The 24451-nt window shown below is 45.3% G+C and overlaps 1 protein-coding gene across 2 annotated transcripts in view; it reads right to left on the bottom strand.

Moving 5' to 3' along the window:
* Positions 1 to 21940, bottom strand: part of SHROOM2 (shroom family member 2) — a 215854-nt gene extending 193914 nt beyond the window's left edge. For both annotated transcript variants that reach the window (XM_069761588.1, XM_069761589.1), the window contains exon 1: positions 21300 to 21940. In XM_069761588.1, the coding sequence (XP_069617689.1) occupies positions 21300 to 21509 (210 nt within the window). In that variant the 5' untranslated portion in view covers positions 21510 to 21940. The remainder of the gene's footprint in view (positions 1 to 21299) is intronic.
* Positions 21941 to 24451: the final 2511 nt, after the last annotated feature.

Genomic DNA, 24451 nt, shown 5'->3' with positions numbered 1-24451 from the left:
GGCCCAGCGGGCTTGGCTGAACAGTTTTAAAACGTTTGGGTACCAGAATAGTACCTGGGCCCCATTCACTTGAATAGGGGGCCCAAACATTCAGTGTTTGCCATGCAGTCATGTGCGTGAAAGCGCAGCAAACACTGCTTCTGATTGGCGGTAAAATCATTCCCGCTGGTCAGACAGCCACGGTTCCCACCATGTCAAATGACAGCGAGCACGCAGCTGTGATCGGAGGTATAAAGTTTATCTTGCAACCCTCAGGTGTTAGCTTTATCATGGCTGGTTATCAAGAATAGAGGGGTCCTCATAGCGCTGTGGTTAATAATTAATTAAAAAATAATGCAGTGGGGTCCCCCCACTTGCTCTGGTGTGGTGGCAAGTGGGGTAATGGTTTGGGCGTGGGTCGGGGGAGGGAGTTGATGTCAGCTGTTTTATGGCCGCTGATATCAAGTCCACAGGTTAGTAATTGAGAGGCATTTATAAGACACCCCCATTACTAACCCCATAGTTAGATTTTTAAAAAGACACAGCCAGAATAAAATCCTTTATGTGAAAGAGACACCTTTATTTTAAATAAAAATAAAAAAAAGCAAAATTAAGCTCTTATGCCCATTTTATTGAAACCCCTGTCCCCTGTAAAAAAAAAAAACAAAAAAAAAAAACAAACCCAGAAAGTAATAAACAATCATATCCCTCACCTGTCCAATGTGAGGATAATCCATACTGTTCCATGATCTAGATTGCGGTCACATCAGTAATGCGACTCCTATCCCCACCAGCTGGAACACACTGACAGGAGCGCACTGCTCTAGAGCTAGCCTCTGTTAGAAAGTTCCCCAGAGTTCATAACTGAACCAAATCATCCAGATTGTCGTGGAACAGTATGAATTATCTTCACATTGGGCAGGTAAGGCATATGGTTGTGTTATATGAGCATTGGTGGATTAGGTGGAAGGTGAGTATTTTTGTTGTTTATTATTTTCTGTGTTTTTTTGTTTTTACAGGGGACAAGGGATTCAACGGAATAGGTACAAGAGGATTGTAAATTTGTTTTTATTTTTAAAAAAGTGTGTAAAACAGGATGACAAATTTCAAGGACAAATCAAAGAATATGCTGCCGGATCTGACTACACAGAGGATTCTTGCAGTCTGTTGCCATGGAGTAACTAAATTCTTCATATCATCTATAGAACTTAAAAACAATAAAAAGATTTACTTAGGACTATCTGAAAATTGGATTTATTTTTTTCATTTTATATGGAAAAGGACAATAAAAAATAGTTCTGACTTATCTTTTACAAATCTGAAAGCTTCCACCACCTGTTCTACAAAGAACAACATCACAGAATAATTCAACTATTGTTTGTAACAAAAAGAAAAAAAAAATTGTGTTTGATTTAAGTGAGAATAGAAACTCACAATATTGAATAATGTTTGAGCTCTGGCCAACATCTTCCTGCCAACACAACTGTTCAGCTAAATTTTAACACATTTAACTTGCAACATTGAGATATTTGTATCATCCGTTAAATGTTTAAAGCACTTCTCATAGATTGTAAGCATGCGAGCAGGACAGTCACTCATCTTGGTATCTGTTGAATTAGGAGTTTCTCTGTTATGTCTTTACTAGATGGTGGCTCGATTCTAACGCATCGGGTATTCTAGAATATGCATGTCCACGTAGTATATTGGCCAGCCACGTAGTATGTTGCCCAACCACGTAGTATGTTGCCCAGCCACGTAGTATATTGCCCAGCCACGTAGTATATTGCCCAGCCACGTAGTATATTGCCCAGCCACGTAGTATATAGCAGAGGCACGTAGTACGGTATATTGCTCAGTTACGTAGTATATTGCCCAGCCACATAGTATATAGCAGAGCCAATCTTTTTGTTTGTTTTTTCTTGTTTTTATTATTTCAGCACTGGAGCTGTGCTGCTAAGGTAAGTTCCCTGCACCTAATATTATGCTCACCAGCCGCTGTCTTCAGCTCTTCCCGATGCGGCTCCGATCCAGCACCTCCACCTTGTGACCGCAACTTCTGGATAAAGTTCACAAGCTTTCATTGCAAGCCAATGGGGCAGAACAAGACTTAGAGATTTGCACTGAGGTGACCTCCAGGTTGCACCAGCAAACACTGGAGCGATCCGACAGGTCCCAAACTGCTGGAGACGGACAGGAGCGGCACGGATAGAAGATGAAAATGGCAGCTGGTGAGCATAAGACTAAGGGCAGGGAACTTACAGGAGTGGCACCGAGCCTGCGCTGCAATAAAATAGAAAAAAGCTACTACAAAGAGGATAGGGGAAGATGCACTACCAGACTCAGCCTATGGCCAAGAGTGGCGCTGTAGCTAGAACAAGGCAGACCCTTTTTCACTAGCCTCATAAATCTTACAAATAAGTATCTGGTGATAGAACAAAAATAACATGGGTAGATCACGCCAGTGAATCATGTCTGCATTCATACACCGGGCAGGTGAGCGCATACTCATGTCTGTGTCATCCCAGGATTAAGAAAGTGAATTGTTAAACAAGAAAGTGAAGAAATTACTTAAAGGTGTATTCGAGTTTCCTCGACTTCCGCTTCTGCTATACAGACAGCAGGTAAGCAAATTAGGGCTGAAGCGAGAAAAAAAAGCTGCTTTCGTGAGCATTGTTTCGACACTATGCAAAACTACCAAAACCTTGAGCAATGTCTGAGACATATTCTTCCAGATCTCTCTCACATAATAGACAATCTATTATCTCCCGGCTCACAACTAAGGTCTTGGATATATAGGCGGTATGTGACACAAAATGTACTATATTCTGCTAACTGCAACCAGATTTATGACCACAAGTAAAGCCTTGGTGTGCGGCACATAACCACCATGACCAGTGATGGCCTGGAGTGGTCGCCACTTCGGCAATGTATACACATGCCAAAGGGTTTAAAAAAAATAGTAGGAAATTAGTTTTATGTTATTCCATAATAAGCAGATACCGGTCTTGTCTAATGGGAGCCAGAGAGGTGGTTGTGGCCCACTATCATACGGCCATAAGGATAGTCAAGGAGGTGGAGACATTGTGCAGACAAGTCAAGCTGACAGCTCTTTAATTCCGCCCCACTTGATTGACATCTCTGAAGAGAAGGTTTTGAACGCTGTGCTGTGACTTCAGGGACATCAATCAAGCCAGACTCGGCAGGATAAGGACGTGGTAAACTTGACTTGTCCGCACAGTGTCTCCACCTCCTTGACTGCACACTGCATTAGTAAGGACTGGAGCAATGCTGTATGGTACGGGTGGCAGTTTGGGGGAAGAAACAACCACGTGACAGGTTCCCTTTGGTTTAGGATTAGAAAGACATGGCTACATTCTCCTAAAACCATTACCACACCTGTCCAATGCATGCGAGTGGTATCACAGCCCAGACCTACATTCTGTATGCTCACACATGTCGGATTTGCAATAGACACGTTAAACATGTGTTTACTCCAGGATCTGCTGCAGAAATCCGAGGTAGTACACACTTGGGATTTCAGCCTTGGATGTGTAGACTGATGCGTTGTGGAACAAACAATCCAACAGCTTTTTCATGCAGATTTTTTTGTGTGTAATGGGGACAAGTATCGGTGCAGACTATTTCTAGTGCATGCAAACATGGTTAAAAAAAAAAACAAAAAACTTTTTATATGCATTTAATGCAGATTTTCAGTAGATCTCACACAGATTTTGGGATGGAGTCCATATAAAATCCTGAATGTTCCATATTGTAATACCAGTCACAACTGTGGTGCTTGATACATGAAGATTTGCAGCTGTGGAGGAGTGGTGGCAATATATATATATATTATTTATACACATACAGCCATGGCCGAAAGTGATGGCACCATTGAAACTGTTCCAGAAAACAATTTCAATACACCCCCTTCAATCCCGAAGAAGCCCACATGAAACGCGCGTTGGGTTGCATGCATGTGGCATTTACACAGGGAGTAATGGGTAAGTAAACATCAATCCTTTGACTATACGTTATAGTTGTTAAGTTTTTACAATTTAGCACTACATTATGCATTTTGACCTTACCTCTTTCTTTGTACTTGAAATCCACATGGTTCTAATATAGCCCATTTGGTGTTTTTTGTCCCTCTGTATATTATTTCATCTACCATGGTGTTGCTCGTTTGAGGCTTCACCTTTGATTCAGATTTTATACACTTATATATCACTGTATTTGTGTTCTTTTAAATAAAATTTCTACTTTTTACATAATTGATGAATATAGGACTCCTTGTTTTTGTAGGATCTATATTGAGTATTAGTCATCTGCACAAAAGAACATGACCAATAAATGGTCAACAATTGGGAAAAAAAAAAATCAGATAATTGTACTAACTTCAATCTCATGTCGAAGTGAAGCGTTCTAGATGTAAAAAGCAGATGGAATTAGTTTATACGGTGTATCTGACTATCATCAGACTGACTTTGGCCAAATCCCACTGCAAAAATGAATGATATTTATGGAATAGGTGAAGTGACTGGATTTCCATACGCAAAATGCAGCTTCCTACAATATACCGTATGTGTCCCTGACAGTCGCTAAACTTCTGAACTCAAACATGGCTGTTGTTGACCAAGAGTCTGCTGAGGCTATACAAGTATTTCCAAAGGAATCAGAACCTTCAATACACCCACACAAACATTTATTTCACTCCCTTTCCCTCCCAGTAACAGCACGGCTCTTCCTACGTAGAGAATCTGATCTGCAACCAAATCCATGCTGCCAAATATCCCCTGCTCAAGTAAATCACTGAGGAAGGTCACCAATATTCAACCGGTACATATGGGACTCATGGGGAGCACATGTCTTTATATCACTAAATACACCAATATCCTCTTCAGAGAAGATGAGGACACACTCTGGTGCCACCTAATGAAGGTAACAATCCTAAAAGTCAATATCGACCTTCAATCCACCAAACACATTACATGGCTGTCGGATGAATGATAATTCTGCCATTCGTTCAGCTGGCAGCCATGTCGCCCGGCTCTCCCATACACAGGAGTGTTCGCTCGGCCGAAAGCTCCTTTGTTCTCTATGAGAAAGGAACCACTAGACATCTGGTGATGACTTATATGCGGGAGATAATAAAAATGGCAATCTGAAATTGGACATGCCGAATAGATATTGCCAACAACAAATTGTCCAGGGCTCCCATACAAATGACACCGTCAGCCGAATTATTTGGCACCAGAGTCCGTGCCATCTTCCTCTCTAAAATGGCTAAATTCACAAAGGCGCATTGTATGGCCCTATAACAATCCCAACGCCAAATGACCCTCCCCAGAAGGAAAAACTTTACCCTTTAGAATCACTATCACAAAATAGTTATCTTGAATGGACACGAATTTCCGAATGCTTTAACAAGGGGTGTACTTTATAAATAACATTATGGGGAGGTGGAAAGTGAATCAACTATGTTACTAAATTTCCATAAACGCATTAAATACTAAGATTGCCTCTTGAAGATATGTCACAAGATTTTACAACACAAACGGCATATATAAATGGATCTCTTAGACCTGATGACGCTGGTGTACTTCTCCTGACATTCTATATATCAGAATGGCTGCATAATTCTGAAATTAAGATAAGCATTTTAGGAGTCTGGCTGAAGAGGGAGAAAATTGATAAGACCAATTATATTCAATCTCTGTTCCTAAACCAGATAAGCTGTCATCTTCAGCTTGTACTGAGCAGTGTGAGATCTCAGCAGCAGGAGGAGGGACACTGAGGAACAGTCAATAAGGCTGACAGGATGAGTTTTACCCATGTTTAATATTAAATGTTTCAAGAGTTGAACACTAAGGGCTCCTTCTCACTTGCGTAAAATACGGCCGAGTCTCGCAGGTTAAAACCTGGCTCTGCCGCTGGCACTCCAGAGCGGAACGTGCAGCAGCACAGCAATACATGGAGCTGCATGCACCGCTCCTAAGTGCTGGCGGCAGAGACGGGTTTTAACCTGCGAGACTCGGCCGTATTTTACGCAAGTGAGAAGGAGCCTTTACACAAAGTATGGTAATTTTTGCATTTCCCCATTCATTTCGAGATTTAGCTTTTCTTTACAAGGAGTCAAACTAAGAACATTCTTAATCACAATAATCAAGACTGAAGAAAACAATGGCATCATTTATCACTTTCAGCCAAGTACGTCCTGTCCTTTCACTACCATTTCAATCTTTTGCTCTATGGAGTCAAATCTTTTTCCATTCATTGCTCTGTATCTCTGAAATATTCTCCCTCGAGAACTTTGTCAGGAAAACCAAACTTCCTCCATGCAGATCCAGCTGGAAGTAGTAACTTCATGACGCCACTTCTCAACAGAATGGCGCTAAAATAAAAAAAATACATAGAAAATATAAAACGTTACTGAAAGAGAGAAAAATAAGAATCTATTTATACAATTGCCTTGTAATGTTTTCATTTCCTGTTTTGTCCAGATGTCACCGTATCCCAGAATTCCAAAAGGAGGAAGTTCACCGACCGCCATACTGGGACACCCAAGTGATGGGTGTATCTCAATATGGAAACTGCTGCTGGTACTAACCTATTGCGCGGTACCACTAGCGGAACACCGTCGCATCGCACACACAAGCAGCCTCTAGCATGGTACCACCAGTGGAACACCGTTGCAAACATGCCGCCGCCGGGATCAGCCGAATGATTCACTGACTGCCACCATCTTTGTACAGGAGGAGTGCATGCGCAGTTTTAATGTGACTGCCGCTATCTGTCTGCACAAAGATGGCGGCGGTCTGATTTACTGCGCCTGCGCGAATTACAGGCAGGTGCAGTGAATCATTTGGCTGATCCTGGCGGCAGATGTGTGACGTGTCTACAGGTAGAGGAAGCCTGTCACATTAAAGGGGTTTTCCCATGAACGAGAGTTCATTTTAAAAACTGACTGTGTCTGACCATGTACAGAGCATACCACATCTCGTGGGCAGGGGAGGAAGCAAAAGACAATACTGACATTACAGCTGCGGATCACAGTGGATTCATTTTGTGAGGTAAAATATTTCACTGACTGTTTTTAAAAAATATATTTTACCTCACAAAATGTATCCTCTGTGATCCCCTGCTGTAATGTCGGTATTGTCTTTTGCTTCCTCCCCTGCACAGGAGCTGTGGTATGTTTGGTAGTCGGTACAAGGTCAGACAAAGACAATTTTTAAAATGAACTTTTGTTTGTGGGGAAAACCCCTTTAACCCCTTACCGGCATCGGACGTACTATACCGTCCGATGCCGGCTCCCCTGCTTTGATGCAGGGCTCCGCGGTGAGCCCGCACCAAAGCCGGGACATGTCAGCTGTTTTGAACAGCTGACATGTGCCCGTAATAGGCGCGGGCAGAATCGCGATCTGCCCGCACCTATTAACTAGTTAAATGCCGCTGTCAAACGCAGACAGCGGCATTTAACTACCGCTTCTGGCCGGGCGGCCGGAAATGACGTCATCGCCGACCCCCGTCACATGATCGGGGGTCGGCGATGCTTGTGAATGGTAACCATAGAGGTCCTTGAGACCTCTATGGTTACTGATTGCCCGTCGCTGTGAGCGCCACCCTGTGGTCGGCGCTCACAGCACACGTGCAATTCTGCTACATAGCAGCGATCAGCAGATCGCTGCTATGTAGCAGAGCCGATCGGGTTGTGCCTGCTTCTAGCCTCTCATGGAGGCTATTGAAGCATGGCAAAAGTTAAAAAAAAAAGTTTAAAAAAATGTGAAAAAAAAAAAAAAAAACATAAAAGTTTAAATCACCCCCCTTTCGCCCCAATCAAAATAAATCAATAAAAAAAATATCAAATCTACGCATATTTGGTATCGCCGCGCTCAGAATCGCCCGATCTATCAAATAAAAAAAAGTATTAACCTGATCGCTAAACAGCGTAGCGGGAAAAAAACTCGAAACACCAGAATTACGTTTTTTTGGTCGCCGCGACATTGCATTAAAATGCAATAACGGGCGAACAAAAGAACGTATCTGCACCGAAATGCTATCATTAAAAACGTCATCTCGGCACGCAAAAAATAAGCCCTCAACCGACCCCAGATGATGAAAAATGGAGACGCTACGAGTATCGGAAAATGGCGCATTTTTTTTTTTTTTTTTTTTTTTTTTTAGCAAAGTTTGGAATTTTTTTTCACCACTTAGATAAAAAATAACCTAGTCATGTTTGGTGTCTATGAACTCGTAATGACCTGGAGAATCATAATGGCAGGTCATTTTTAGCATTTAGTGAACCTAGCAAAAAAGCCAAACAAAAAACCAATGTGGGATTGCACTTTTTTTGCAATTTCACCGCACTTGGAATTTTTTTCCCGTTTTCTAGTACACGACATGCTAAAACCAATGATGTCGTTCAAAAGTACAACTCGTCCCGCAAAAAATAAGCCCTCACATGGCCAAATTGACGGAAAAATAAAAAGGTTATGGCTCTGGGAAGGAGGGGAGCGAAAAACGAACACGGAAAAACGAAAAATCCCCCGGTCATGAAGGGGTTAAAAAGCAAATAACGCCAACATGGCTCCTCTTAAAAAGTATGCCAATGACAATGAAAGGAAAGCAGCAAAGGTACAACATCGAAGACAACAAAGGGCAAATGAGACTCTTGAAGAGCAACAGCATCGCTGGGACAAAAACAATGCATATAAGCATAGGCATCAAGCACGAGTCCCCTTATGCAAAAGTCATTAGATTATCACGGGATGCCATAGGCAACAACAGCGCTGCATGCCTGCCCCCATAGTCACATTCCCGCCGCCCCCCCAGATGAGATTGCATCGGGCCTCCATCTAGTAAGAATATTTGAGATGGTATTACAGATGTGGTCTGCTTGGACAACCCTTTTGTGTGAGAGGGACTGATGAAATGCAGCTCATTGCAGACGTACCCCTTGTGATCCACTTGTATTGTGGAGTTCATTCAGCGACTGATCATTTCCTCTATAAGCATATCTCAGTATCACTTGTACTATGGATATAGAAGGGACATTATTGTCAATGACCCCATCAGCGCATACACCAAATCCCATTTTGTGGGGTTACAGATGTAAGAGTCAATCGCTATTTGAACTAAGCCTGCATTCCAAGTTCTTGTTTTTGGACTACATATCTCTAGGAGTACCGTGCTCGATTCTCAGATCTCAAATGGTCAAGTATGCCTTAGGCCGGTTTCACAATTGCGGTTGTGTCCGCAGCATTTCGGAAGCATACATCCGCATGCGTCTTGATTTAATATATTTTACATTGTGGACGCAGGTTCATGCGTTTGCTTGCGTTCGCCCGCGTTTGCTTACCCATGCGTCGTTTCGCGTTGTGAGGCAGGGCGCGACTTAAGCACCATGTTGCAATTTTTGAGGCGTCAAATTTCCGCCGCCATACGTATGCGGACGCTTGCAGAAGGAGTGCGTCAAAACAACGCATTACAGTCTATGGGAACGCATAGGAATGCTAGGACATGTGTTTGCGTACACATGCGTTTTCTGAGTAAACAAGAAATCCCATGACACTTGCCCATTTGGCGTGGCTTATGTAAAAAAAAATTCTCCTGGAAAATCTTTTTCTTATCGAATGCATGTGCATAAAAAGCACAAACGCAGCATTTCCCCCCCCCCCCCCATCATGCGTAAGCTGATGCGGATAAAAAATGCTGCGGACTCAACCGCAAATGTGAAACTAGCCTTACTGATATTCATAAATAACAAATAGAGAAGAGGGGGAGGAGGGGTGTGCAGCTGCAGGTTCTCACTCTCCATCTAAGAGACTGCATGCAGTGAAAGGCGATTGGAGGAGACATATGGATCACATACATTGAAAACAGACCCAATAAAGAACCCCAAGCCAGCAGAACTAGTAGGCACAATTGACACTACTAGAAAGGCCTCAGACTTAGAAAAATCATGGATGCAAGACATTATGTGCCAGTTCCCTACCACCGTCAATTGGTCCCGAGGAATAAAAAAGTCTGATTAAAAAAAGGAAGTCAATAAAACGTGGACACAAAAGAAGTTCTCATACGCTTTCAGAAGAGCCTATTGGGACACAATAAAGAGGATAGGTGCCAAGCATACTCATTAGGACACGCATGTTGGTGCCAAATATTTCCCTTTTACCACACAGCATCAAAAGAATAAAGTAAAAGGTGACTAGGTCTATTTTCCTGAAACAACCTTCTGTGCGACTTTCCTTTACCAGTGAATTACTTGGTGTACATTGTGCCTAATGAGCTGTGTACATGGCGCGAAGGTGAAACCATGATATGAGGAACGATCATGAAAATGTATGAGGAAAGATCTTCAAGGACGAGCCTGAAATGGCTCCTTCCCCCAGAACAGGAGCAAGCCACACATCACTACAATAGATAAGGGAAGCAGTATAGTCATAAAATATAATTAGTCATAAAAGAAATGGTGGTTTTCAGAATGATTCAGTAAGAAAACCTTCCAAGTATTCTTGAAGAAGAGACACTGGAGAAAGCAGAGTAGTTTGTGCTGCCCTGAGCAGGACGGCGCTGCCTGCCAAAGGTCACTGTGTAAAGTTATCTTTGGGAGAGACATCATGGTAACAGAATACATAGAAAAGAGTCCAACACCAACAGGAATTTTCTAAATCGGCTTTTAGATCAGCACAATCTGACTTAAAGGGGTTTTCCAGGATGTTTGAAAACTTACGACAGACTAAGAAAGGTTTTATAAAAAAGATATTACTTAGCAGATGAATCCTTTGCTGCCGCTTGACCACTGCAGCCAATCACTGAATTCAGTGAAGTTTGCATGTGTAGCACATGACTGCAGAGGACCATGATTCTAGGAAGATTTGAAAAATCCTGAAAAAAAATTTTTTCTAAGATTTTCTTCAAAATACAGTACAGCCATTGTAATCATCTAACAGCATTTCACATTGTGAGCAAACACGGAAAAGTCACTTCCTCAAAAACCAAACAGAGTATCTGTTCTAATGGATCATGCAGAACACCCCCTCGGAGGGTAGGGAAGTCCGGGATCAGCTGTCAACAATCTCACATACTGACAAAATGAAGAAGTAAACAAGTAATAGGTTTAGATCAGGGGTCCGGAACCTCAGGCCCACAATGAGCTTTTCTCCGGCCCCAGGGGCCGCAGTGCTCGGACTGGCAGAAGCGTTATAACAACTGCTGGCCCTGAAATTTCTTCTTACTCGGAGAGGACGCAGTGTTCACTAAACTCTGTGGTGCGTGTAATGAAAGATTATGTCATAGCTTTGCACATCGGGGCGGGACTGTGGGTAAGGTCTTCAGCTCTGCCACGACCCCTCCGCTGCTCCTGTTCTCTTTATTGTCCTCCTGGTTTAAACTTCGAGCCGCTGCCGTCCTAGCCGAGGGCAGAGCTTGCGCACATTGATCACCTGGCAGTCTTCAGGAAAATGGTGCTGTGGCGGAGCATGCGCAGGTTGAGAATTCACCTTGTTATTGAGCCGGATCCAAAACAGTGCACAGGCCGCCATCATTGCCATTTTTCTGAAGACTGCCAGGAGACCAATGTGCACAAGCACAGCGCACCGCTTTAAGAGGACGATAAAGCCAATAGGGGCAGCGGAGGGGCCATGGCAGAGCCGGAGACCCTACTCACCGTCCCACCCGGATTCACAAATTTATGATAAGAAAACTGCAAACCCTGATTACACAAAACGGATTTCTTCACCACAGGCATCGTTTACTCAGAATCACAGCGCCAATATGGCCGTGTGGGTACTCTACTTAGCAAAATCCTACTGACCGGTTGCCTTTAAGCAAAACTGATGGCAAAAAGATTCAAAACACAACCGTGCATCTTCTGAGCTTTCCCATTGTCTTGCATTGCACATGTTCCGCTCGCTTGCTTTAACCGCTTGGCATTTTTAGAAACCTGAAGTGGTTGATACATTCAAAATCCTGAACATGTGAACAGCAAGTTGTTTTTACATTAGAAATGTATATGTTCATTTATTGGTGCCTTTTCAGGGGTTCTTCCCATGACAAAATCTGCCTGAAAAAAAAAGACATTGTATGCACACAGTCCTACAAAAAACCCTTCAAGTTTGAAAATAATTGACAATATAGGAGAAAAGTCTGTAAATTAGAGCTGATTAATATGATTCACAGGACGCATCAGTAGCCATAGATCAGAGCTCTGCAAACCTCTTCATATCTGCCAGAATCTTTGGGGCGCCTCCTCCAATTTGTAAACCTACTAATCAGAAGAGGCACCGACGATTCTGCAGGCAGGAAGGAGGATGGCAGGACTCTAGAGATCTTTTTGCTGAACTCTAATGTTGATAAATGGGAGAATTGGCTGACGCTCCCATTGAAACTGGTGGCCCTATGTTGAAACTGATTTCAAACCAAAACAGTAAGTATGGTCTAGTTTTAATAAAGTGGTTACATTGGGACTTGAGATAAATATTTTTAGTTGCGTAGAGTTCAAAAGTTAAGGGTGTTTTCACACTAAGTCAGTGGACCCCTTGGCGCTTACATCCGAACCCCTCACAAAATGTGATTCAGGTGTGTCGTAGGAAAAAAAAAACGACATCTCCAGAGAGGGGACATATCACCCTCACAACAAACATATGGGATTAAATATATCTGGTAAAGTGAGAAAGAACTGACATTTAACCTCCATTTAAGTAGAACCTCCTGCCGTGAACAGGTAATTCTAACATAGCTCTGCTCTGAGGGCCAGCCAACAAGTCTAGGATTTGCATATTCAGAGGCAGAGAAGTACAGGGACTTCCCCGGTTTAAAGGAATTCTCAGACACTCTGGAGCCAGTGGTTTGTGATGAATATTAATTAATATTGATCAAATATTTATGCGACATTTTTGCAGTTGCAGTGAAGCGTTGAATATAACACATTCACTCCCATCATCATAATGCCGGCCGAACATCTCCAATTTAATACTGGGACAGATGAATGATGCTATCCATGCCATGTTTCATCTCTATAGAAATGTAAGATCATGATATGAAACATGACAACATCTCCCGCCTGAGACCTCCTGGGGTGTAGATATCCTAAAAGTTGGGGTTCTCATAATCTTCTAAAGACCTAGCACATCCCGCAACCAGTCTCCCATATGAGCTTACAAAGGGGAGGTATGTGGGTGTAATAAAAATTAAGTTTGTGTTTGTCATTTTTATTAAACAGATCGTGATGCTGGCAAAAAAAAGCAGCCTGTACAGTCCGGATCCAGGTAAAATATCTAGCTGCATATCCCGTAGTCATCATTGGGGCTTTTGTGCCTAATAGCTGGGCCGACATTATTCTCAAAAGGAGCTGTCTTTATAAAGCATAAAACACCACAATGTCAGGATGTGCAATGTGGAAGTTTCCTCCTCGCCCTAATCCATGTAAATAAATTCACGGAGCAGCAGCCTCCAAAAATGCGAAAAGAAAACATCTTCAACCCCCTCTCCCCCCTCCCCCAAAAATAAAAAAATTCCATACCAATGCCCAGCGGTAATACTGAGCTCACGAGGAAATGATGAAGCTATTTAACATACTTAGATTAAATCTCAAGTTTCTTACAGAAAAATAAGTGCATATATCTTAAGCATAAAGAAAAGCTTTCAGGATCTGGCTGAAGAAAGTATCCAGTGTCTGAAAAGGCTCAAACACAAGTGCGTGCTTTATCGCAACCCGCCACACAAAGCCCTCCACAAAGGGCAAACATAAAATATACACAGGCCGCGCAGCTAAGTGCTCATGTGATCGAAAGGTGAAAGGTAGCGTCCATGACAGATTCCAGCTCCCCGCCAATATCGCACATTCTCCACATGTCTCATGGTCTCTGCAGAGCTTATTATTCCAGGATACGTAGGATTATTCTTCTGGGAAGGTAGAAACATGTCATGTCACAAACCAGCAGTTACGGAATCCACCGACATACAAGCACACATGTAGCTCGCAGAGCACAAGAGGCCGCCACAGAGAACACTCGTCAGTAGTGTTACAGGAACATGGTTTCATAGAAGAAAACTAATATTTCACATGGCACCACTGTTTTGATTTTATTTTTTCAGGACGCAATAGAGTAGCTGACAACATATGCACTCGTAGTGACAAGAAAGCATTTACTGTCATCGAGGACACAATGTGAAAAACAGTGTGCCAAAAAGTACGTTTGTGTAAGCTACCTTTCCAGAAAAACAGAACTTTTACAGAGCGCCTGCTTCCCTGAACTGGGAAATAGACGGAAAGGGGCCATGAACTAGGAAGTACACGGGAAGGGGCCCTGAACCGGGAAGCAGATGGGAAGAGGGCACTGAACCGGGAAGTACATAGGAAGAGGGCACTGAACCGGGAAGTACATAGGAAGAGGGCACTGAACCGGGAAGTACATAGGAAGAGGGCACTGAACCGGGAAGTACATAGGAAGAGGGCACTGAACCGGGAAGTACATAGGAAGAGGGCACTGAACCGGGAAGTACATAGGAAGAGGGCACTGAACCGGGAAGTACATGGGAAGGGGGCACTGAACCAGGAAGTACATGGGAAGAGGGCACTGAACCGGGAAGCAGATGGGAAGAGGGCACTGAACCGGGAAGTACATAGGAAGAGGGCACTGAACCGGGAAGTACATAGGAAGAGGGCACTGAACCGGGAAGTACATGGGAAGGGGGCACTGAACCAGGAAGTACATGGGAAGAGGGCACTGAACCGGGAAGTACATGGGAAGAGGGCACTGAACCGGGAAGTACATGGGAAGAGGGCACTGAACCGGGAAGTACATGGGAAGGGGGCACTGAACCAGGAAGTACATGGGAAGAGGGCACTGAACCAGGAAATAGAAGGGAAATGGCACTGAACCAGGAAATAGAAGGGAAATGGCACTGAACCGGCAAGTACACGGGAAGAGGCACTGAACAGGGAAGTACACGGGAAGGGGCACTGAACCGGGAAGTACACGGGAAGGGGCACTGAACCGGGAAATAGAAGGGAAATGGCACTGAACCGGCAAGTACACGGGAAGAGGCACTGAACAGGGAAGTACACAGGAAGGGGCACTGAACAGGAAGTACACAGGAAGGGGCAGTGAACAGGGAAGTACACAGGAAGGGGCAGTGAACAGGGAAGTACACAGGAAGGGGCAGTGAACAGGGAAGTACACAGGAAGGGGCACTGAACCGGGAAGTACACAGGAAGGGGCACTGAACCGGGAAGTAGATAGGAAAGGATACTGAAGTGCTTGGTCTGGTCATGCCAAGGATGCAATGAGCGCCTGTGCTTGGTTTGAACAGCCAATTTGTGCCGACAGACTTGATTAAGTGCTTTCTAGTACAAAATCATACCCCTCTAATTACAGTAGCAAAGTAGAAATTAAAAATTACAAGTTTACACTTCTACTACAGATATTAGGTCCTCTGGGCCTGCATGTGTTCTGTATGGGTAGATAAGAGTAAGCTGCTGCTAGACACTTCTGGCTGTGGCTTACCGGTATATCCTGGCAGAACAGAAAGTCTGGGGACTTAAATTCACACTACGTGATCCTTCTCTCGCCGACATCATTGGTCAAGAGAAAGTCGGGAGTCCCCCATACAAATTTGATGGTCGGCTGGTACTACTGACATTTTTTTTTTACCAAGTTTGTCAGCTGATACATGCCCTTGGCCCCCTCTCCCTTTGGCTGCATTCTTTCCAGTCTTGCTGTTTAGTTGTGGGACACCCTATGAAATGAATAGCATAAGTTACCAAAGAAAACGGAGCGAACGGCACAATTAGGATTCACGTCAGGGAGTTCTCCAGAACTTTCTCCTAGAGTTTCCCAGCAACAACACAAGAACAATGAAGCGGAGCTCCTGGTATTTTTCCATGGGTTCTCTGTTACGGCAGCACTGACAACAACGTACGTGAAGAGAAGCTTTTCAGAATTCAAGGCTGATGAACCAAAAACAAACCCTCACATACTTCAGCGCGGTGAATGGATGGTTGTGCCGCAGGATCGGCTCCTCTTGTGATAGTAGAATAAACATGGGAAACCACAAACTCTCAACAGTTTGGTTAGCAGTACACGCATGACCCACCAGTTGGGCACAACTCGAATATACACAGATATGGCTTCACTGCAGACAGAGCTGGCCAAAAAGGCTAAAAATCCCATAGGGGAATTCATCATAGACCAAGATACTTTAAATTTTTATGTCACTCTCACCATTTTATTTTATTTTTTATTTATTTATTTTTCTTTAAAGATGTCATGGATCAAAAGGGTAACAAACTGTACTGTAGCGTATGCCAATTTCTGTCCCGTAGCTAATGTAAGTTTGCTTTTCAGACAAAGAGCCTACACATTTATTAAGAGTAGAGTTGAGCGAATTTTTGAATATTCGGTTCAGACTACAATCGCCGACAAATACTGAATTGGCAATATTCGCCAAACGCCACTGGAGTCAATGATCGACTATGTTCGGAACGCAGCACAAATAGGGTACCAATGTGGCACATATAAGGCAAGATAGGATTCGGGGGATCGTTTCAGAACATATTCGCGCATCTCTAATTATGGGTCTACTTAATTATACAGTCCAGTTTCCCTATATTTGAATATTACAGTTTCTGCTGTAAAGACTACACTCCCCAGGGTGCTAATCAAGGGAACAAGCTTTTGTGAAGACATTGAGCTAGCAAGAGATTTCAGCTCTGGAGTCTGCAGAATTGTCATTACCGCTCTGGAGTGTAAGGCTGCCATCACACTAGCAGTATTTGGTCAGTATTTTACATCAGTATTTGTAAGCCAAAACCAGGAGTGGGTGATAAATGCAGAAGTGGTGCATATGTTTCTATTATACTTTTCCTCTATTTGTTCCACTCATGGTTTTGGCTTACAAATACTGATGTAAAATACTGACCAAATACTGCTAGTGTGACGGCAGCCTAATGTTAAAAGTCAGTAGAGATCTGACATAATGTATCAATTAATTAACAATATTTCATTAGAAACAAATAATGATAAAAAGTGCGGGACAGAAACAATGAGAAATAAAAATAAATAACTTTTCCATTGTAAAGCGCCATGGAATAAATGCCGCTATAATAATAAATAACTTATTACAAAAATGATTAAAAATGACAAGAAATATATATTCCAACACAAACGACACAATTGATGTGTTAGTAGGTGAACCAAAAGAAAAAACACCCCTAAAGATAAGAACAAGAGTGGTCCTAATAGATAATATAAAGCATGGTCAATAAATAGCTAAACAGGCAAATTAGGAGAACAATGGCACGGTAATGGAAAAAAAATTATGAGTTATGCAAAAAAGATAAAAAGTTAGGAACAGTAGTATGCATAATAGCAGCCCAGGTATAAAAGGTTCACCTACCAAACACTCCCGACGTGTGTTTCGCAAAAGCTTTATCAGGGGTTATACGTTTGTCTAATTAAATACATGCAAATCCGACACTCCGCGTCCCCAACAATCAGATTTTGAGGGTCTGGGGAGCTTGTCAGATAACTGAAGCCATTTAATATCTACATCATGAGTGCTATAAGCAAACAGCACACAGGTAGATGGCACGATGTAACCGTTGAGGCGGTTGACCACTGCTTGGACAACCGCTTCTTAAATTCTGTATTTCACTGTTGAAAATGAAATTAAAAAAAACCTCTTATACTCAACTTCTGCACTGGTGATATACCAGCAATGGAGATGCTAGGTCTCCTGGCGACTGCATGGAATTGTTGTCGTATGAGCGTTGTAGCCAAACAGAGATCATACACATTAGGTCAATAAATGATTGTCGATAGTTGGTTGGCCGCTAGGTCGGAATATGAAGGTAGATAGTGACAGGCTGTTTTGGTCCCTTGACATCCCACCAACTGCTGATGAGAGCGGGGAGGTCACAGTAGCAACAACCCCTTTAATACTCAGCTGTTTGCCTTTCTTCTAGGTAATTTTTGTAGCTGAATTAATTGAACATGGGATCTCGCAAAAAAACTTGTGCATATTATATCTAGTGGACCGGTTTAGGGAAAATTGGAACCAATAATAATGGTAGTAAGCTGAAGTATTCGTAGCCGCTGACACAGATATCACTAGCGCTCCCAGACACGGCCATATCAGTTACATCACTGCTGCTCCTGTCACATGGATGAGTAAGACATCCAAAACGTCATGGCAAAATATCTGAGTCTCGCGTTATTCTGTTCACCAATCATGTAATGTAAGCCCCCCCCGCTCAAGCTACAAAGCAATACAGTGGGGGTCTCATGTCCACATGGACCCTGATCGGGTTGATTTTAATGGGTTTATTTATGAGCCAATTTTATGTCACTTCAAAGTCAGAATCTGTGGTAGATTTGTGACGGTCTGGTTTTGTCCAGTTTTTGAGCGCATTTTCATTGGTGGAGAGAGCGTTTTGGCGGTCTTTTTTCAAATATATAACCTGAATGGCAGTTCTAAGTACCTCAGTTGCTGGCGCAAGAGCAAAGAAGAGCCAACCCTCCCTCCCTTTATGCCGTCGTTCCTCCTGTCGTGTGGTTTTAATTGTGGGGAAAAAATCACCCATGTATGGGTGGATTTGGACATTTGGAAATTTGGAGAATTTGAAATGTGTTATATGGAAGTTTATTTATTGGAAATATTTTTAAGGTATTTATGTAACCCTGAATAAAACCGCACGGCCATTTTTATTCCACTGTTAATAAATTGTCTCCAGTGTATTTATTTGGGTATGGGTTTTATGGGGACATGATTAAGGGGTGAGCGGTCCCGTGGAGGTTCAGGTCCTGGTAAACGAACCCAAACTTGCAACGTACGTCAGGGAGAAGTCCTTGTTGCGGCGTTTACCACCGGACACTAACTGTCCGGTACGAACCCGGAACGTTTAGGTTCAGGATCGCTCATCTCTAGTAATCATACTTATGACACCACAATAAAAAGCTTTACATTCATCAGGTACAAGTTTTTTTGCTTCCAAATGTAGGTATTGGACAGAATTGGACCCTATTGTACTCCCCGAGATAAGGAATATTTATGGTGGCATTTGGGGTGATAGATGGCAGCTGAGCGACGCTTATGTCATGTCTATACGGTGTAAGGTGACTAAGAGCTTAGTGGATGTGTGACTCACCAGAAGTCTGCTCTGAAGCCACCATGACAACATACTATCACAATAGGCCACAGAGACATGTCCGCTGACACAGTATTGACACCGGAGTCTCCTATTCTCAGCAGAAGAACCTCCCAAAAACAAAATAACACCAACAAGCTGCGTCTGTTCAGTGACAGACAGCAGAGGAAGGGTGTAGGGCTGACAGGCCTCGCCGAGGTGTTATTACAAGGGATAGCTTCATCCACCCCTCTAATTGTCTCCTTTTATACACTAGCCTTTTGAAGTGATGTAAACCTGAGGAGGATTGTCCCCTCTTTTTGATGCTAAAAGCCTGAGAAGATAGAGACAAAGATGGGAAACAACGAAAGGGAACATTAGGTCTGGGAAGAGCCAAGATCAGACGTTGGAAAAGTCATTAAATCGTTTAGGAACATCCCAAATATACGTCATTTACATCACGTGCGGTAAAACATGTACAACACCGTACACCAATAAAACCATGGGACAGATGTGCGGGGGGGGCCTATAAACAAATAACATCGCACAGGAGCCCACTGACACGGACGATCGGCCATCATTACTTGTTCACATCCTGTCTATAAGGCCGGTGTCACATGCAAGAAACTCGCGCGAGTCTCTCACATCAATACCGGGCACTCGGACCGCAGCAAGCGCACACTCCGGGCGGCAGTGCCGGGTATTGATGCGTGAGTTTCTCGCATTGCAGTCGCAAGTGTAACACCGCCTTAGTGTTAATGTATAAAGCCCACAACTGTGCAGTATTTTTATTCCCTTTCATCAGTCTTCCAAGAACTTGAAATTCTCTGCAGAATCTATTTTTTGGCATTGAGTTTAACATTAACGTAAAGACATAATATCTATTGCTACCTTAGAGAATAGAGGATACAAAGTTATAAAGCTGTGGAGTCGGTAAGACAAACCTCAGACTCCCCATACATGCCTCACTACTGACTGTACAGATTCATCTCAACCAAGAGCCGAGATCCTCAGATCAGGGACAGATCAGACACTTAGAAAACATTTCAGAACTTTCACACATTTTTAGGAAAACATTTTCAGCACATCCTGCACTGACTGAACCCAATATATTATATATTTTAGGAGTCGGTCCATTTTATACCGACTCCTCAGCCCTGCCCCCACACTTATACCAACATGTCAGTACCTGGGTCCTCGTTTCTGTAGATCTCAGGTGATCAGGAGCCGTGATATGCCCAATATGACGTCTCTCCTTGGTAATTCCTTGGGCATATCTTGATATATGTAGTGCCAGCCTCTCTACCATGCGCTATACGTGCACATTATACACTCCTACCTATACAGGGGTGTATGCCACTCATACAAGGTGTATGGTATTGCGGAACTTGCCACCATCAGAATATGCCAGTCCAAACATCACAGCGAGAGGCATCAGCCCCTCAGACGACCCCGTGTACTGATTTTATATCTATTCAACATTCTTTGCCAAAATTATTTTTATTTTAATTTTGCCCTCTATGAGACAGCACACAGCTTAAGGGGTTGTCGGGGACTTTAAAAGTGAGGAGCAGCACCTGGGAAACATATAGGGGACTCCGCTGTCCCTTCCAAGTGCGGGACCCCCAAAGACCTGACAATGAAGGCCTACCCTAAGGCTAGGACATAACCCCCTTATTGGCAGGCATGTATCACTACTGCTCGTAGTATAGAATGCTGCAATAAAGTGTAAGCTCCTCGCAGTACTCTGCGGTGCAGAATATGTAGGTGCCATGACGCGGAGCGTGCAGCGACCGTGGCCGGGCCGCCCGGCGGTCACACCTGCGACCGTGGCAGGGCCGCCCGGCGGTCACACCTGCGACCGTGGCAGGGCCGCCCGGCGGTCACACCTGCGACCGTGGCAGGGCCGCCCGGCGGTCACACCTGCGACCGTGGCAGGGCCGCCCGGCGGTCACACCTGCGACCGTGGCAGGGCCGCCCGGCGGTCACACCTGCGACCGTGGCAGGGCCGCCCGGCGGTCACACCTGCGTATCATCTGGATAACATTCTCAAAGTGTTGCAGACCCCCAGAGATTCTTCCCCCCGTGTGGACGGACCCTTACGCAACATACAGTCGCCCCTCTCTATAGGAGGGGGCTGAACTGACCATGGGGGTCTTCCAGGAAATAGTTGCCAGCAGAGTTTCCTTACCTTAGTGATGATGAGAAGTTCTCCATGCTCTTTCCCTCCCTTCAGGGTAAACCCCCACGGAGCCCCTCCAGTGAGAAACACATCCACAAGCCTGTAGCCTTCCAGCAGCCTCCGCTCCATCACCACGGGCTGCCCCTGCTCCCCCGGTCCAGCGCTCAGCTCCTCGGGCAGGAAGCTCTCCCGGCCGCCTCTGCTCTCCAGGTTCTCCATGGTGCCGGTCAGTACGGAGCACAATGCCACATATCAGTCCTGCTCCTCCCAGCGCCCGGGACACAACTTCACGGCGCAGCCTGGAGCGGGCCCTGCTAGTGCGGCCATCGCCCTCCCTCCCCGGGGTCACACATGGGCAGCCGGGAACACGTCCTCCCCGGAACCATCCAGCACGGCCGCGGCTGTGTGCGCTCCCGGGGCGACCTCCGGACTCACTGTCCCACCTGTGCCGGGACGCGCTCACCTTCTATCTCCAGGTCCCCACAGATGACAGCTTCCACATTGCGTCCCTCCCCGCCCAGCAGCAGCAGCAGCAGCAGCAGCAGCAGGATCCGGTCACCGGAGAGGTGAGCGCCGCCGGGACTCTTCCTGTCCTTCCCTCTGTGCTGCCTGGTGTGCGCTCAGCACGTACAGAACACACGGCCGCCTGCAGGAGCCTCCCATCCCCCTCCTGGCCAGCAATCACTCACTGATTATCCCTGGGAGGGAATGTGTGCAGTCACTGTGCACATATGGAGAGGCCGTACATCTGCGGGCCACGGAGCGCTGCCTGCATGGTGGGACATGGTGGGACATGGTACATGATGGGGCATGGTGGGACATGAGGCATGGTGGGGCATGGTACATGATGGGGCATGGTGGGGCATGGTACATGATGGGGCATGGTGGGGCATGGTACATGATGGTGCATGATGGGGCATGGTACATGATGGGACATGGGGCATGGTGGGACATGGTACATGATGGGGCATGGTACATGGTGGGACATGGTACATGATGGGGCATGGTACATGGTGGGGCATGGTACATGATGGGGCATGGTAGGACATGAGGCATGATGGGACATGGGGAATGGTGGGACATGGGGAATGGTGGGGCATGGTGGGACATGGGGCATGATGGGGCATGGTACATGATGGGGCATGGTGGGACATGGGGCATGGTGGGACATGAGGCATGGTGGGGCATGGGACATGGGGAATGGTGGGACATGGGGCATGGTGGGACATGGGGCATGGTGGGGCATGGTACATGATGGGGCATGGTGGGACATGAGGTATGGTGGGGAATGGTGGGACATGGGGAATGGTGGGACATGGGGCATGGTAGGACATGGGGCATGGTAGGACATGGGGCATGGTGGGGCATGGTACATGATGGGGCATGGTGGGACATGGGGAATGGTGGGGCATGGTACATGATGGGGCATGGTGGGACATGGGGCATGGTACATGATGGGGCATGGTGGGACATGGGGCATGGTGGGACATGGGACATGATGGTGCATGGTGGGACGTGGTGCATGGTAGGACTTGGGGCATGGTGGGACATGATGGTGCATGGTGGGACATGGGGCATGGTGGGACATGGGGCATGGTGGGGCATGGTACATGATGGGGCATGGTGGGACATGAGGTATGGTGGGGAATGGTGGGACATGGGGAATGGTGGGACATGTGGCATGGTGGGACACGGGGCATGGTAGGACATGGGGCATGGTAGGACGTGGGGCATGGTACATGATGGGGCATGGTGGGACATGGGGAATGGTGGGGCATGGTACATGATGGGGCATGGTACATGATGGGGCATGGTGGGACATGGGGCATGGTACATGATGGGGCATGGTGGGACATGGGACATGATGGTGCATGGTGGGACGTGGTGCATGGTAGGACTTGGGGCATGGTGGGACATGATGGTGCATGGTGGGACATGGGGCATGGTGGGACATGGGGCATGGTGGGGCATGGTACATGATGGGGCATGGTGGGACATGAGGTATGGTGGGGAATGGTGGGACATGGGGAATGGTGGGACATGGGGCATGGTGGGACATGGGGCATGGTAGGACATGGGGCATGGTAGGACATGGGGCATGGTGGGGCATGGTACATGATGGGGCATGGTGGGACATGGGGCATGGTACATGATGGGGCATGGTGGGACATGGGGCATGGTGGGACATGGGACATGATGGTGCATGGTGGGACGTGGTGCATGGTAGGACTTGGGGCATGGTGGGACATGATGGTGCATGGTGGGACATGGGGCATGGTGGGACGTGGTGCATGGTGGGACATGGGGCATGGTGGGACATGATGGTGCATGGTGGGACGTGGTACATGGTGGTGCATGGTGGGACTTGGGGCATGGTGGGGCATGGGACATGGCACGGGCCAGCCCTCGTGTTCAGGGCCTGGGTGATGGATCCCATATACCAGACCAGGGCTCACTGCCCAGAGACAAGGTGGCAGGAGCACTGAAGGCTCCATGCCCTGTATGGCCATGTTCACACATTGCGTTTTTACAGCGGTTTTAAAAAAAAAAATGTATGCAAAAATATAGTTATCAGGTTTTGCTGTCTAAACTTGATGAAGTTGAATCAGATTTTTTTTTATGTTCAGACTTGGCGTTTTTTCATCGCTTTTGTGCTGCAATACCTACTCTCTTGACAGCTGCAGAAAATAAGGTCTAGCTTGTTTTTTGCTGCATTTGTGTCACGCTACATCTGTCTCTTGTGCATTGCAGATAAAGTGTAGTGCAAAAAAATCTCATTCTATTTAATCAGGTTTTGGCACAAAAAAACGCTGCAAAACCTGATCCCAGCGTTTTTGGTGCAGATTTTTGCCTAAAGAAGTGACATGCTCTATTCTGCAAAGCACAAAAAGCCAAGCTGTGCATGAGATTTCTAGAATATCTGACTTTGCAGGGACTGTAAAACGCCGCTGAAAATTTGCTTAAAAAATGCAACTTGTGAACATAGCCTAAACTTTATCATCATGCACAAGAGACAAATGTACCCCGACAAAAGCACAGTAAACAAAAAAAAGCCGCAAAAATCATGGAAACACTCAGCAAAACCTGCTTTCTTGATGTTGCTTCTTTATTGCCAATAGAGCAGGTTCGCCCGTGGGAAAAAAAAACACAGAAAAAATGCA

Source organism: Ranitomeya imitator, chromosome 3 (genome assembly GCF_032444005.1).
Source record: "Ranitomeya imitator isolate aRanImi1 chromosome 3, aRanImi1.pri, whole genome shotgun sequence".
Lineage (NCBI taxonomy): Eukaryota > Metazoa > Chordata > Amphibia > Anura > Dendrobatidae > Ranitomeya > Ranitomeya imitator.
The sequence above is the reverse complement of the archived record's forward strand: the minus strand, read 5'-3'. Positions and strand labels throughout refer to the sequence as shown.